Source organism: Alligator mississippiensis, chromosome 1 (assembly GCF_030867095.1).
Source record: "Alligator mississippiensis isolate rAllMis1 chromosome 1, rAllMis1, whole genome shotgun sequence".
Classification (NCBI taxonomy): Eukaryota; Metazoa; Chordata; order Crocodylia; family Alligatoridae; genus Alligator; species Alligator mississippiensis.
In genome coordinates, this window is record NC_081824.1 from 72,029,340 (window position 1) to 72,046,211 (window position 16,872).

Here is a 16,872-nt window from a genome sequence, read left to right on the forward strand (position 1 = left end):
TGCAGCTCCTATGGCTGCAAAGAGACAGTCAATTCACCCGGCTGCACATCTCAGGCTCTACTTCTCCGAGGAACGTGCAACGCAGGGGGCGGGGCTTGTTAGCAAGCCCCGCCCCTGGCGAAGCGCAGGAGGGGTGTTCTGTGGAGCTTGTGACGTAGCGGGGGGGGTCCAAGCCCTACCCCCAGGCGCGCGGTGAGATGGTGAGTCAGCCGCTGGGGCGTTGTGGGGGGGGGGCAGCTGCGCGAGCCAAGCGGTGCCCAGCGCGTCCCCCGCCGAGAGGGGACACCACGGGCAAGCAACGTCTGCGCATGCGCAGTGTTGAAGCCGCCAGGTCAGGCCAATTCGCTCTCTCTCGCCCCTGCGCTCAGAGCCGCTGCAGCGAACAGCCCAGTCAATGGCGTGGCCTGCCTGGGCAGCGCATGTGCGGCCTTACACCCAGCGGCCCCGCCCCCTCGCAGGAGCGTGGGTCTGCGTTGTGGCAGCGTGAGTGATGGGTACCCCTGAACTTTCACTATGCATTTTCTACTTCGGGAACAGCTTTGTATGTTTTGAAAAGTATTTTATCTAACCAAGGGCATAGAGTAGGTTGTTTAGGCTGGGGGAGATCGCTTGTTGCTTAGTTGCTTAATTGCTGGCCTCGCTAGAAGGAAAGCTGTATCAACAAAGTCCGGAGCTAGAAGGGGGGTTACTTGGGGGGGAGCTGGAAGGGGGGTTACTTGATGGGCTTGCTATACATTTCATCACATCAGCAAGTTTAACCTGTTACGTAGCTATATTAGGCAGACGCCCACTGAGGTGTGGGTGCTTGCTTTGCGAATGATTGCCAAGCACCACTTTCTGCGCAGAAATAAAGATTAAGTTGGATCATTCAACCCTGTGTGTTTATTGGCACAAGCGCACCGGGCACGAACTCGCCATTGTTTGGGGACAACAATTTCTGGCGACCCAGATGGGACCCTAGCTGACTGCCTTGCCCGGTCCACCTCTTCGGCTCCGGCAACAACTGTGGATGGCGCGAGGGCCAGGCGCCACCGACCTTATTCGTCGGAGGTCTGACCGTCTCCTGGTTGCCTGACGGAGTCGGGGAGGGGCACAACGGCGCAACGCTCGAAGGACCAACTTAATCAGGTGGGGCGAGGGAGGTTTCAACGGACTGGTGAGTACTTCTTTCCATATTTTGGGCAGGTTGGGAAAGAGACGGCTTTGAAAGTTCCGACCGTGTAGATGCCCTAGGTGAGTGAGATCGGGTGGCAGCCCCGTGAACTCCCTTTAATCAGTTTGGTTCTGAGGCTGAGCAGCGGTCGCCGTCCGGTAGTTGGACAATGGGAAGTAACCAGTCTAAGATTCCACCCTGCAGTCCCTTAGGATGCATTTTTGAAAAATTGGCCAAAGTTTGGAAGTGACCCTATGACAAAACAACAGATGATTCGGTATTGCAATACATGTTGGCCACAGTACCAACTTGCGGATGCTGCAGCCTGGCCGGAGAATGGGTCTTTGGATTATAACACAATCTTGCAGTTACAGTTGTTTTGTAGGCGCCAAGGGAAGTGGGATGAGATGCTTTATGTAGAGGCATATATGACTTTGTATGGGGATGGGGTTACGCAGAAGCTGTGTGGGATATTTAGGGGAAGTGGGGTAATGGCTTTGCAGGGGGTCACCACAGTATGTCCGGAGGAGCCGGAGGAGGGAGACGTTGCTAATTGCTCCCACGGCTCCCCCATCTCATCCTGTGAGCCATGCGTCACCACAGGGGACTTTCACTGAACCTGTAACGGCTTGTCAGGGATTCCCGGCTGGCTTGTCCAGTCCGTCGTCCCTTACCTCCCCTGACAGCCTTGGGTTGCCGTCCCCGGGTCCGGCGGATGTGGATGGTAGCAATCTGGTGGTAGAGGGGACTGTAGGAGATGGGGTGTTTAGCCCTGTGGCGAGTTGCTTACGATCAGGGGCCCAACCAGTAGTTCAGGCCCCTTTACGACAAGCGATGGGTCCTGAGGGTGAACCAGTTTTTGTCCATGTGCCATTCAGCATGGCAGACTTGATAAATTGAAAACAGTCCGTGGGCCAATATCACCAGAATCCGGAGGCAATGGCACAGTTGTTCTCTACTATTTTCCTCACCCACCAACCAAACTGGATAGATATTCAGGCCTTACTGGCCGCTCTTCTGACTCCAGAAGAAAAAGGTTGGTCTTAGAGAAAGCACGCACAATAACACAGCAGCGTCACCCAGCCGGTGAGGTAGATGAACTTTGCCCTAAGAAAATCAAGACTGGGATCCCAACACCCGAGGGGGCCGGAGGGAGTTAGAGCTGTATCAGGAGTTTGTGCTGGCTGCTCTCCGGGAGGCTATCCCCAAGCAGAAAAATTTGTCTAAATTGTACGAAGTGCAGCAGGGTCCGGAGGAGGATCCATCCAGTTTTTATAAGAGGTTATGCGAGGCAGCCAGACAGTGGACGGATTTAGATCCAGAGCTGCCAGAAAATGCCAAGATGTTTAACACACTGTTTATAGGACAGTCAGCCCCAGATATTAGAAGAAAACTACAGAAGACTGAGGGAGCAGCTGGAATGAGCATCAGCCAAATGATTGAGATTGCTTATAAAGTATAGTCCAACAGAGATCAGGTTAAGGAGAAAAGGGAAGATAAGAGAATAAAGGCACAGGCATCGTTATAAGCATCGTTGTTGGCAGTGGCAATTGTAGATCAGAGGAGTCGGGGACGAGGCAGGGGAAGTAGAGGGCATAGAGGAGGCGTGGGCTATGCTCCGGGAGGCTATGGCCAGGGTCCCAGGTTGGGACCTAATCAGTGTGCTATTTGCAAGCAGGAAGGGCATTGAAAAAATGAGTGCCCCAAGAGGGAGAAGAAGAGACGAGAGGAGGAAGAAAGATTGTTGATGTTGGATGGTTCTGACCAGGAGTGACGGGGACCGGGGGCTAACACTGAAGTAATCTCTGTCTCCCCCGACGAGCCCCTGGTTAAAATGCAAGTAGGGGGAGAACTTATTGACTTTCTAGTAGATAGTGGAGCCACGCATTCAGTTGTAACCAATTTTAAAGGACCCTTATCAAAAACCAAGATCCCCATAATTGGAGCCACCGGCCAGCAGACGTATCGTCCTTTTGTGCCACCCATGGAATGCAAATTGGGAGGAAAGAAAGTGTCTCCTCAGTTCCTGTTATGCCTGAGTGCCCCATACCTTTGTTTGGGAGGGATTTGCTGTGCAAATTGCAGGCCCAATTGACCTTTTCAGAGGGGAAAATTACTATGAAGATACCAACTGAGGAAGCCTGGAAAGCTCAGGTGTGTCTCCTATTGCAGGAGGGGGAGGAAGGGAGAATTCCCCCAGAAGTAGAAGACGCTGTAGTACCATGGGTATGGGCAGGAGAGAAGCCAGGAAGAGCCAAACTGGCCACCCCTGTAAGCATTGATTTAAAGCCGGGAATTACCCCGCCCAGGGTGCCACAGTATCGATTGAAAATAGAAGCTTGGAAAGGCCTGGAACCATTGATAAAGAGATTCCTTAAATATGGTTTACTTCAGGAGTGTCAATCATCTTTCAATTCCTCCATTTTGCCTGTAAAGAAACCCCACAGTAATGAGTATCGTTTCGTGCAGGACCTCAGAGCCGTGAACAAGGTCACGGTGACCCTTCATCCGGTGGTGAAGGACCCTTATACTTTGCTGACTACTTTGTCTGCAGAGGAACAGTGGTTTACAGTCCTGGACCTGAAAGATGCTTTCTTTTGCATCCCACTTGAAAGAGACAGCCAAGAGATTTTTGCATTCGAGTGGGAAGACCCGAATACTAGGAGAAAAACCCAATTGTGCTGGACAGTTTTGCCTCAGGGTTTTAAGAACAGTCCCACTATTTTCAGCACTGCCTTAAGTACCAACCTTCAGAAGTGGGACAAAGGGACATCACGAACCCTGTTACAGTATGTGGATGATTTGTTAATTGCAGCAAAAACAAAGGATGACAGCATGATTGCATTGAAACTATTGAGAGTGTGTATGCTAGCCGGCCGGATCTTAAAGATGCCCCACTACCTAATGCAGACCTTGAATTCTACACAGATGGAAGCAGCTTCATGGATAATGGAACCCGAAAGGCGGGATACGCTGTGATTACATCATGGGATACCGTGGAAGCAAACGCCTTGCCTCCAAATACCTCTGCACAGAGAGCTGAGCTTATTGCGCTGACCCGAGCTCTCCATTTGGCAAAAGGAAAGAGAGCCACTATATACACGGATTCGAAGTACGCCTTTGGAGTCTTACACGCCCACGGAGCTATATGGAAAGAGAGAGGACTCTTAACGGCAAGTAAAAGCCCAGTAAAGCATGGAACAGAGATCCTGAAATTACTTGAAGCCGTGATGGAACCACTAGAGGTAGCTGTGGTGCACTGTAAGGCCCATCAAAAGAGAGATGCTGACGTTATTAAAGGAAATCGACGAGCAGATGCTGTGGCGAAAAAGGCAGCTAGAGGACAAGTTCAAGAGACTCAAATGTTGGCATTGATGCCTCAGGTAATGTTACCTGAGGAACCTCCCAAATATACTGAAAAAGAGAATCAAGTCGCAGAGAAATTGGGAAGCAAAGAACAAGATGGATGGTGGGTTTTGCCTGAGGGGCAAGTCCTGATGCCAAAACTGATTCTTAGTAAAGTGCTCCAAGAGTACCACCAGAGCACCCATATGGGAGCTGAGACCCAAGGTCTCCAAAGAATTGTAGTGGGACCTAAGATGAGAAAACCAGCAGAACAAATAGTGCGTAGATGCCCTGTCTGTTGTGCCAACAATCCTAAGATTTCCCCCAAACCTCTGCCAGGAGCAGGAAGGCAAGGACTATTAGCAGGAGAATCTTGGCAGATAGATTTCTCTGAAGTTCCCAGGAAGGGACACTACAAATACCTGTTAGTGCTCGTGGACACTCTTACTGGATGGACTGAGGCCTTCCCATGCCGAACCAACCAAGCAAAAGAAGTGGTCCGGGTGATGCTAAAAGAAATGATTCCACGATTCAGAATCCCAGAGGGATTAGCCTCGGACCGAGGGCCACACTTTGTGTCAGAAGTGACCCAGGCAGTTTCCCGGGCTCTGGGGATACAATGGGACCTTCACACAGCATGGAGACCGCAGTCAAGTGGACAGGTGGAATGAATGAATCAGACTCTAAAAAGACAGCTGGCTAAACTTTGCCAGGATACTCAGTTGAAATGGCCCAAAGCTCTGCCTCTTGCCTTGCTTAGAGTGCGCATAGCCCCTAGAGCTAAATTGGGAGTTAGTCCATTCGAATTAATGTATGGCAAGCCATATCCTAAGAATCCAGTGGTGACGCATGGGAATCAAATACATGTAAAAGGGGAAGGGTGGGTAAAAGATTATTTGTATTCTTTGTCTGCTGTATTGTCTTCTCTCCACAGGTATGTCCAGGAACGACTTCCACTCCCTCTAGATACACCAGTCCACAAGTTCCAGATCGGAGACAAGGTACTGGTCCGGACGTGGAAAGACGAGCCGCTTCAGCCCAGGTGGAAGGGACCGTATCCTGTGATTCTTACTACTCACGCTGCAGTGAAGGTTCAGGGGGTAAAACCGTGAATACACTACACCCAGGTGAAGGCCACACCAGAAGTACCACCTGCAGGAGAAGTTGCTGAGAGTGTCGCACCGGAAGCCGACACAAACGGACACCGTTGGACAGCAGAACTAGTAGAAGGACTCAAATTTCACTCATTTTTGTTTGGCAGGTGGAATATCGGTTGATGATATTTTCACGTCATGCCTTATAGGGGTGCCCACTCCAATGGAAGCACTCCAGAATACATAAGTGTTACATGGTGTTACCTCCCCTGGTAACACCAGCTGTGCCAATTTTGTGAACTGTACCCAAGCTTGCAAAAGCCTAACCAAAGAAACGAAAATTTTCAATTGCTCAGACACGACTAATGTATCTTGCAACTATGTTCATGTTATATTACCCCGGGGGTGGTTCCTCCTTTGTGGGAAGACTGCCTATTCATATATCCCATCCAATGCCACAGGAGGCCCTTGTGCTCTAGGCCGGTTGACTGTCTGGCTACCAGGTATGCCTAAGATCTCTAGTAAGCGTCACCAGAGAGGTTTGAAGGTGCTAGATAAATCCTGTGATAGTGACATAAACCTCCTGAGTGAGGCCGAGGTAGTGTCCTTAGCAGTTTTCCTAGTAGGGGTGCCAGGCCTAGTAGTGGATGCTGAGAGGCAGCTTGGTAAGGTGGCCTGTGCCCTGGCAAAGGGCCTAAATACAACTTCACAGGCTCTAGCTGCCCTCAATATTGAAATGAAAGAACTAAGAGGAGCTACTCTGCAAAATAGAGCAGCCATAGATTAACTGTCGCTGAGGCATAACCACGGATGAAGAGTTCGAGGGAATGTGTTGTTTTAATTTTGACAGATAGCTCCGAGTTGATAGAGTCAAAAGTGCAGAAGTTAAAAAAAAAAAAAAAAATTCTGTCCCACATTAAGCAAGGGGAAGGGTTCAACTTCTCATGACTTACTTCTTGGCTTCCTAATTTTTCATGGCTTAAGCAAATTTTCCTATTAATTGTGGCAAGTATGTGTATTTTCTTGATGATCTGTTGTGGGATACAGTGTGCGCCAATGTGTTGTGAGATACTCAAGAAATCAATTTCTTCCCCAGTTCACCGCGTGATGTTTGTAAAATCATCAGTTACAAACCCGATCCAAAACAATCGGGAGGAAGCAAAAAGATTTCTGGAGATGAGACAGATAGTCGAGAACTATGGGCCTTTTCCATAAGGGCCATAGTCTCGAAGTGGGGATTTGATGGGTACCCCTGAAATTTCACTATGCATTTTCTACTTCGGGAACAGCTTTGTATGTTTTGAAAAGTATTTTATCTAACCAAGGGCATAGAGTAGGTTGTTTAGGCTGGGGGAGATCGCTTGTTGCTTAGTTGCTTAATTGCTGGCCTCGCTAGAAGGAAAGCTGTATCAACAAAGTCCGGAGCTAGAAGGGGGGTTACTTGGGGGGGAGCTGGAAGGGGGGTTACTTGCTGGGCTTGCTATACATTTTGTCACATCAGCAAGTTTAACCTGTTACGTAGCTATATAAGGCAGACGCCCACTGAGGTGTGGGTGCTTGCTTTGCGAATGATTGCCAAGCACCACTTTCTGCGCAGAAATAAAGATTAAGTTGGATCCTTCAACCCTGTGTGTTTATTGGCACAAGCGCACCAGGCACGAACTCACCATTGTTTGGGGACAACATGAGGGCGCGGCGAGCCGTAAGTATCCGCCTTCGCGGCCGTTACCGTGACGCGGTTTGAACGTGTGGCGAAGTGACGTCATCGGCTCGAAGGGTCGAGTCACGTCTCGGGGCGGGGGCTGCCCCGCCGTGACCGCCTGGCACCCCACCGGACTCAAAGTCCAAGGGCAGAAAAACAATTGGGCTTTCATGTTCTTTTTTCAATCTAATTGGAGCTGGGATATGAAAATGCCTTCATTAGGATCAAATAATCGCATCATGGCACCCTGGGTGCAGTTGCTGCATTGCCATATCACGTGGCACTTGCAGGTGAACAACCTGAACTTCAGTGTGTTCACTTTGTGAGAGATTTCAAGCAAGGCCTTTTGATGTGCCAGCAAGGATCATGGGCCAGTGCCCTGCCAAGTAAAAGTATAAGCCGCTCTTTAATAAGGGAGGCAACTAAGAGGACATCACTGACTGCTTGGGATAACTGAAAAAGAAAATGAGGACTGGAGCGAGGGGCAAAGGTTGATACCAAGTGCCCCATTTAAAAGAGCATGGGCCCAGCCCACCAAGTCACTCACTGGCCTCCTGTAGGTGGGGAGGTCACAGGAAAAGAGGACAACAGAATTTGCGGGACAAAATGAAAAAAACAGGGATGGGCGTGCAGGTCAGAGGGTCAAAACAAGCGTGCCAAGTAGGGCCAATGAGCAAAGCACACCGGACAGTGCCCGCTGGCCCTCAAACGAGCTCAAGGAGCCAGTGGACCAGGGGTGGGCAAAACGCGGCCTAGGGGCTGGATGCAGCCCACCAGGCCATTCTATCCAGCCCATGGGGCCCCTAAAAAATTTAGAAAATTAATATTAATCTGCCCTGGGCTGCCTGCCATGCGGCCCTCGATGGCTTGCCAAAACTCAGTAAGCGGCCCTCTGCTCAAAATAATTGCCCGCCCCTGCAGTGGACACTGCCCAGTGATACCCTCCTCAGAGACATGAACAGATGAGGGACAGGAAAATGGCCCCACAGTTCACCAGGTGTTCTGTTACAGTTTCCTTTTTGCTGGTTAAGTAGACTGCTAGCTTGGCTAGGGCCAGGAAGAGGTTGACCAGGAGGTCCTGGGACTTGGTTAGTGCATGGATGGGGAGTGGTTTAGCGAGAACCCAAGCAAGAGGTTCTGGAGGAGGCAGTGAAAGGGCAGCAGCCGGCACATGCCAGGTAGGCATGCGCCAGGGTATCCCTCTGCTCACAGAAGGAGCAGGTATCAGGGGTGTCCGAGATTCATGTCAGAAACACACCCATGACAGTGGCTTCAAGATCACTGGTGGCTTGCAGCATCAGGGAGGAATACAGGTTCATATACCTGGGACCCTTGCCAAGGGTGTTCCACCACTTGGTGTCTGGGTGGGATGCAAGGATGGTTTGGAGGATGCAGACCATGAGTGTGTAGAGCTGGCGGCAGTGAACTGTACAAAAGTGGACAGGCTTGGTATTCACCAGGCCACTGAGATAGTGTGGTAGGGAGTGCTCTGGGGCCTGCCTAGGCAGAGACTCTACAATGAGCTCCAGGTGGCTGAGGCTACTTGGTGAGCAGAGACTGACCTTGCACATAACCTGGTTGATGTAGGTGAGAGCAGTGGGTGACAGAGAGGCCTTGACCTCCTGGATTAAGTGGCAGGGCACACAGTTTTGTGGTGATGGGTTTTTTGGGTCTTATGGCAATGGTGGTGGTAGTTGTGTAATTTGTTTTACTTTAAGACACAACTCCCAGTTTTATGTTTCCTTCACTGACAGAGGAATATTGCTGGGTATTAAACTCTTCTGCTAATTTGATCTCTTCTATTTTTAGGTGTCTAGGTTTATAGTTGCAACATAATGGCTGTCTCCATAAAAGAATGCCTTGAGCTTCAGCTGTTGGAGATGGAAATGCTTTTTTCAATGTTTCCTAATAAAGGAGAAATAAACCTTCGGGACCAAAATGCTCTTACCTGCATACAGCTCTATTTGAAGAAGACAAAGGAAGAGCTACCACCTCAAATTGACTATTCGGTTTCTGTTAACATAGACGAGCCAAAGGTGAGAATTTCCACTTACCTTTTGTGTTAGTTAACCATACATATTTCTTAAATTTTCACTTAAGTAGTTTAAAAAAGGATGTTTCATACATTTTGGTATAGCCAAATGCACTATTAAAAGTATGCTCAGGGGTCTTGTTTCAGCCGGAATTTATCAAAAAAACATGGCTTTACTGTTTGCACAAAGGTAGTGATTATAGGGTGAAGGTAAACATTACACTTAGATGATAATAACTCTTTGGACTATTAAGCAGTGTTAAAGTTGGAAAATGCTGTGAGCAGTCACAGGTTAAGGGTTAGTACTATTTCTTGCTTGCACAGCTCTGAGTTGTCACTAGAGGGCTGGTGAGCAGGGGCATGGCTATGAGCCTGGACACCTGGGTTGTATCTATGTTCGGGGGGAGGAACAAATACATTTGGCAAAATAACCCACTGGGGTGGTGAGCAATAAGGGCAAGTTAGTGTCAGGCTCACTCTTAGCATGGGTTTACTGTATACTGAGAGGTGGACATGCCAGCCTTGAGTTTTGTTGAGGTAATTATTGATATACACAAAGAATCAGATTTAAAAGTTAAAAATATGAACAGAGATTTATTGAGAAGACAGTAGGGAATATTAACACAGGTTAGGGACAATAACAGCTAAATAGATGTAAATACAGAGAACAGACAGGTACAATTTATACTTTACCAATATCGGAGTATTAAATAGAAAGCAAAGTCGAGATCAATCTGATAACAGTCTGGACTGAAGCTGAGAGGAAGCCAATCCACGTCAGGTTGAAACCAGATAATCTGAGGAGACAAATGCGTGAGATTGGGCTCTAGTGCACTGTATCTCATTCCCTCCACGGGGTAAGCTACCATTTGCACTATGGCTCACAAGCTATCACAAGACTGAATCAAAATACCCGAATGGAACCAAACTCATTCAAGAACCACAAACCACACACACAACCTCTCTTTCATTCAAATATTCACAGCAATACCACACAAAGACAGGCCCTCCCATACACCACCGCACCTCTCAGAATCCTCACTTACGCACCATGCATTTCCGTACACTCGCACTTCCTTACCAAAGTTCCAGATTTTTATATGCCACAATCGCCCTTTTCTTAACAGCCAATCCTCCGAGGCAAAGGTCCTATCACTCATTGTCAATCATGTCAAATCCGATCATATTCTCTCACAAGATACATTCCCCTGTCAATCATACCCTGTTCACAGGCATTCCCTCAGTTGTGCATGTCCAGCTAGTAAATTGTAGGTCAGGAGTTCATTCATTCTGGAGGCTCCCAGGGAATGGCAGTTCCATAAACCATCCTTACAACATAGATTAACCCTATAAACATTGGAAAAAACTTTCTTCTCCAACACTAGGATGCTGGAGGATTGCAGATTGCTTTTTTCATGTCTGTGAAGCAGACCGCAGTTATCCTAACATAAGTTAGGTGGCCTGTTAACCCTTGCCTGAAAGGGTGCAACTTTGAGACAGTCAGAGAGCATTAAGCAGATCCCAAACTGTGGGTCACAACCCCAAGTGGGGTTGCAACATCAGCAGATGGGATTGCAAAAACGTGTCCCCTGAGATTTCTCCACCCACAGTGACATGTGGGACTGCAGCCGGGTCGGACCAGCTCCAGGCAGGAGCCACCTCTACAGCCCAGAGGGTGGGACCCATTGTGGGAGAGTGCTGTACCACTACAGCTGCCAAGATGGGGGGTGGCAGCGGTGTGGAGATGTGCCCATGCTGCTGCTGGGTGAACAGAGGGCGCCTCAGGTTGGCAGCCATGGTGGTGCAGTGCTCCTTCCCTCCTGCACCAGGTCCTGCCCACTGGGCCGTGAAGCCCCTGGGGGGAGGGTAGCTGGGTGGGGAGCCCCAAGCCTGCATCCTCCCCACCACCCTCGCCTCCCATGGGCTTTGTTCTAGCAGTGCTCCTCGCAGAGGAGGGAACAGCATGGGGTTGGGGGGAAAGCCAGGCTCTGCACTACACTGGTCGCCACCTCCCACGGGTGGCAGCCAGGGCTCAGGAACTGCTGTGGGGGCCAAGGGGCTATGGGCGGAGAGTGGGGGGCTATGCTGAGGAAATGGGGTCATAAATGGGGTCACACTGAAGCAAAGTTTGGGAAGCAGTGGCTTAGCACAAATTAACGAGTTTTAATGTGTAGATACATTTCAAATGCCCTTAGTATGGTATAAATGTAACATACAACTTCACCTGTGAACTATAGGTTTCTTGAGCTTTTCTAAGCTTTGGGCTTTCTGATTCTGCTGGTTGGCATGGAGAGCAACAGACATCTTCAGAGGTCCTTTCAATTTTTAATTCTCATTTTGCTACATCTATTGGCTTGTGGCAGGCTAGAGCTTAGGGGAACTTTTGGTATCATGGCTATTTGGTCAGTTCTATCCTCCATACGGAGGAAATAGACTAGTGCATGAAGGGCTTGGGGATGCATTTGAAATCGTTCCTTCTATAATTTTTTGCATGCAAGGCCCTTGAAATGCATAAACGTATTTTGACAGCCCTCAGCCTGTTTTTAATATTATAGCTGAGGATGAGGCAATGCCATTCCAGCATTTTTAAGCATCATCAGTGAAAATAGTGCTTAAAACCTAATGGTATATTTGTATTCTGAAAGATTTTGAACATTCACAACTGTTGCTAATTAATGACATAAAGGTGGCTGTCACTTTTCAATAATTTTCTTTCCTGGAACCCCTCCTCCCCTGCCTTTTTTTTTTTGGTTGTGGGGGTGGGGAGGAGGTTACATCTGTAAGTAGCCAGTTTTATTTTCTTGTCACTTCTGTCCTGTGCCACCACTGCTGAGCCTGGATGGGCAAACCCAGAGCAGGCATGGGGCACGCGGGATCAGGGCTGTGCATCTGGGTCCCTGCCAGTACTATGGGGCTGAGGCCTATGGTGGCAGGAGCCGGAAGGAGTCACCGCCACCTGGGCTGCCTAGAAAGGCAGGCCAGCTATGAAGCTGGCCCAGCCCAGGGGGTGGCAGGATGTGCCACAGGTCAACTGTGCCTGGGTCAGGCGGGACCAAGGGACTTGCAGCGGGCTAAACAAAGATCTGCTTTGGGCCCAATTTGGCCCACAGGCTGTATTTTGCCCACCCCTGCTATAAAGCAAGCATCCTTTTGTGCTAGCCACTGCACAAAGTTGATCCCTACTGTGAGAACTTATAATTTAAGCATAAAACAAGAGACAAGAGATTCATACAGATATTGTGTCAATACAAGGAAATGACACAGCATTAGTTTTGCATACACACCACATAACCATTTTCAAGATTTGTATAGACATCATGGCAAAGAGGAGTTCTAAGGAACAGCTGGGTTGCATATCAGAAAGCCAGGGGGGTGCAATGTCTGTAAAGTGAATCTGATACCAGAATTCAGACATCCACTCAATAAATTAAACATATTTAAGACACTTGACAGAAATTTATTCAAATGGTTTTGTGTCCCTGAAAAATGATGTAACGCTAAAAAAAAGAATGGTTATGCCATCCTATTATTACAGATGCAGAAATGTTTTGATACTGCGCCAGTTTAAGTTAAACTGTAACCTTAGCTAGTCATTTAAACTCAAAGTGTGATTGAGAAATTTCTGTGTTTTAAGGTAATGCCTTTTTAACACATTTTTTGTCACTCTGGTACAGACTACTTTAGGAAAATTGAGTCACAATTCTGAGGTTTAAAGAGAATTCACTAATTGTCATAAAAGCAAGTGATTATTTACTACTGATGTCTAAAAAGTAATCTGAAAGGATGCGAGTTGCAAATGTTTTGGTCCCTTAGCCCATATACTCAGAAGAACACTGCTTTTGGTAGTAAAGTGGAAATAGCCTGGTAACAAATCAGAATAACTGCAAACGCCTATATTACTGTATTCAAATACTAAATACACTCCCAAAATTTCATGTTTGGGGATGTTGTTCTGCATTTTTGTCTGTCGGGTTCTTTTGAGAATTGACTTAGGAGTATCTCACTCATTTATACAATACATAGTTCAAAGATGTCCATTGTAATAATCGGTCAGCCTAAAATATTCTCACCTGTATGTCTTAAGAGGAGCCTGCTCTTTAATCACAGGTGGCACCCAAATTGTATATGGAGAACAAGAGGGTTTCAGATACCTGACATTTTCTTTTTGCCAGAAATCAGGAGTCACACCGATTAGCAATGGCATTAAACCGCTACAATCCTTTTTGCAGCATATGTTACTTGTCTTCTTTCCCAGTTATTCATGTGCAACTCACAAAATCTCTCTCTCACATAGCATGAGGGAATGATTAGGAAAAATAGCTGAGAGTACTGAAAACTGTCATGCTTAGAGCTTGCCATCCTGTTACCGCAGAAACACAGCAATAGTAGGATTCTTGAAAGTCACTAAACCTTGACTTCTTAATGCAGTTGTAGCTTACATTGACTTCACGAGCTAGTAACACAGCCCAGAAATAGAAGAACGTGGCAGGGATATCTTCTCTTCAAAAGTAGCCATTTGAGGCAGGAAGGATCAACCCTATAAAGAAGACCTCAGAGTTGCGGGTACAGGGAAAGAGTTTGGGAACAATGATATAGGGACAAAAAGGAAGACAACAGGCAAAAAAAAAAAAAAAAAAAGGGTAAAAGAAACTATGGAAAAGAAAAAATATGCCATGTTTCCTAACCTGGTAATTTTATGTCAATACATCCCCACAAAATTTTTCCTGGGCAGAAGGAGAAGAATGAAAGGAGGGCACGTTTGCTTGAGGTGGATGAGAGGAGTAACAGAGTCTTTGCAGAGTAAGAACAGAGACATAGAACACACCAGCACCAGCAAGTACTCACCTGAGGCAGAGAGCTCCATTAGTGACTTTCTAAACCAGGGTGGCCAACACGTGGCATGGACAGCCAGTGTGCAACACCTGGAGGATCAGTAAGGAAACAGGTAGCGCAGCAGTAAGTAGGGCAGAAAGCAGAAAACAAAACAGCAAATCAGGCAGGTGTTGGGACCCAGGGCAGCCGGCCAGCAGCTCTCCCCGACTCCCACCCGGGCAGATAAGGGTCCGGGGCCTTAGAAGGCCGTCAGGCAGGTACTTGTGACGCTTGGAGTGGAATTAATTAGGCGGACGCTTATCGGTTGCAAAGCAAGATTATTTACTCACACCGTCAAGGTGGTGAATAGCAGAGGTCAGAGATATTTGGTTAGTTACAGTTTAAGGTTCGTAGGTCATAGGTCGGTCTGCATAAGAGTTCGTTGGTCGGGCAGATAAACGGAGAAAAAAGTCAGGCCAGCAGGTCGTTGATTTACATCTGATAAGGTCGAGACAGGGGAGATTGACAAGCGATCAATTTGTCAGTTATTTTTACGCATATGTTCAGAGGTTTTTCAGGTGTGTGCGCGGAGGTCTCCCGTTCTTCATGGAAGTGAAGACGGGTTTTATTTGTGTAATAGCCAATTGCTTTTCGCCACGTCATAAATTTAATTAGAATCGCCAATTATCTAGCGGTCTTCGCTAGGGTGTTATCATAGGGTTACTCCCTGTTTTTTCTGACCAGTTTTAATGATTTATGTACAGCACAGAAGGTTAAGTTCTATCTCTGTTAGTGTCGCAGTTATAAATTTCTTTTTGACATGCGCAGCAAAAAAAGCGGTTACTATCATTATTGTTAACCCTTAGTTAACCTAGTGTAGAAAAAAACTGTTTTGAATGGTTTTACTTGTTTGTGACATGGGCACTACTTAATTTGGTTGTGACAGCAGGGAGCACAAGAAGGAAACACCAGAGCAACAGACAAACCAGGAGCACAAGACTGAGTGGCGAGAACAGAGCAGCAGATCAGGGAGGAAAAGGGGAGAAGAGTGGTATATGGAGGGTGTGAAGCTAAATGGTGGCATGCCTGCCAAAAACCTTGGCCCTCGCTACTGAAACTATCACAGCTATTACTGTTCATAACTATCATGGTAGAGTCATTCTTTTGTAGAGCCTAATTTGTGGTTCTGAAAAATCCTGTAATTAACATGCACTTCAGTCGTAAATCTGATTGTTTTTTCTTTCCTTCTTTAAGGTAAAAGTAGATTTGCAGGTAATCTTGCCTCACACGTACCCTTATTCTGCACCACAGCTGTTTGCAAGATCAAATGCACTAGACAGAAAGCAACAACTGCAGCTTAACAAGCATCTCACTTCTCATGTCAGTTCTTTGAATACAGGAGAATTGTGCATATGTACAGCTCTGCAGTGGATTCAAGACAATACCACACCTTACTTCCAAAAAAGAAAGGTCTCTTCTGAAGCAGCTCCAAAAGAAAAGGCACTTAGAAGAACATTTCATAGAATGTGGATCTATAGCCTTCATATATATAGGCAGGAACTGAGAAAGAAGATTTTTGATTGTGCAAAGCAGTTAAATCTGACTGGTTTTTGCCTGACAGGAAAACCTGGTATCATCTGTGTGGAGGGGATAAAAGAAAACTGTGAGGAGTTCTGGCATGTTATTAGATATCCCAACTGGAAACACATTTCATGCAAGCATGTCGAGAACATAGAAACTCAGGGTAATGGGGATAACCTTAGACTCTTCACTACTTTTGAAGATTTACAGTTTCAAGCACATGGTGATTATGGACTGAGGAATGACTATCACATGGATCTTGGCCAATTCCTAGAATTCCTGAAATGACATCAAAGTGAACATGTTTTTCAGATACTATTTGGTGTTGAAGGCAAACAGACAACTAAATCTAGTTCCATGAACAGTTTTAATGTTGTGCAGCTTAATATAAAAATAATTGTTAATGTCCTCCATAGATATACTGTAATAAAAGTCAATACACTGTGTTTTGCAACCATTAACAATAAAGGACCTGTGTAACATAGGGAAAGCACAGTGTATTTTTCCATCTGTTCTAAACACCTCATAACACTTCTGAAGTGCACAAGCTAGCGTATCTAATGCTATATGTCATCATTTCCCACCTTTTCCATCCCATGGCACACTTACATGAATAAAAAAACATTGCAGCACACTGGATGCAGAGCGGGGGGGGGGGGGGGGAGGGGGGGAGCATGGCCAGACACAGAGTGTGGGGGGGGGGGGGGGGGAGCGGGGCACAGCACCTGAATCACTGGCTGGAGCCACCCCCTCCTCCCCAACAGTACACCAGTGTGCCACGACACACCCGTTGGGAAATGCTGCTTATACGTGATAGCAAATAATCAACATTTGTAATTCCCACATAGTCTGATCACACACTTTGTTATTCTGAATTATAAAGTCCATTTTGTCACTTCTGTGTCACATGGTAGTTTTTTCAGGTCTAAGCTTGTAATAATTGTGTGTATAAAACTGAGGAAATGGACTATGAATGGAAACTATCGTCAAGAGTAGGTAGAATACCATATAAGTATTCACAAATATCTGCTTTAAATTTATTTGAAGTAAAATAAACCTTTAAATGGAGGTTTTTTTGGTTTTGAAAATAGCAAATATATTGGCAATAAAAATTACAGCAGTATTTCAAGATTTTCAATATGGAAATTAAGAT

At 46.8% G+C, this 16,872-nt stretch overlaps 1 protein-coding gene across 1 annotated transcript; it reads left to right on the plus strand.

The window, feature by feature from the left end:
• Positions 1-722: 722 nt before the first annotated feature.
• Positions 723-16,366, plus strand: RWDD2A (RWD domain containing 2A). The gene is made up of 4 exons (XM_059731607.1): positions 723-1,156; positions 5,433-7,294; positions 9,104-9,330; positions 15,393-16,366. Exons 3-4 carry the CDS (start codon positions 9,130-9,132, stop codon positions 16,005-16,007), a joined length of 816 nt encoding a protein of 271 aa, XP_059587590.1. The 5' UTR covers positions 723-1,156; positions 5,433-7,294; positions 9,104-9,129; the 3' UTR covers positions 16,008-16,366.
• Positions 16,367-16,872: the final 506 nt, after the last annotated feature.

What these genes read in the sequence shown, in the direction of transcription:
- RWDD2A (XM_059731607.1), top strand. Translation starts at nt 9,130, where the DNA reads ATGGCTGTCTCCATAAAAGAATGCCTTGAGCTTCAGCTGTTGGAGATG. An exon ending in TTAACATAGACGAGCCAAAG is followed by an intron (nt 9,331 to 15,392) that starts GTGAGAATTTCC and finishes TCCTTCTTTAAG; the next exon opens with GTAAAAGTAGATTTGCAGGT.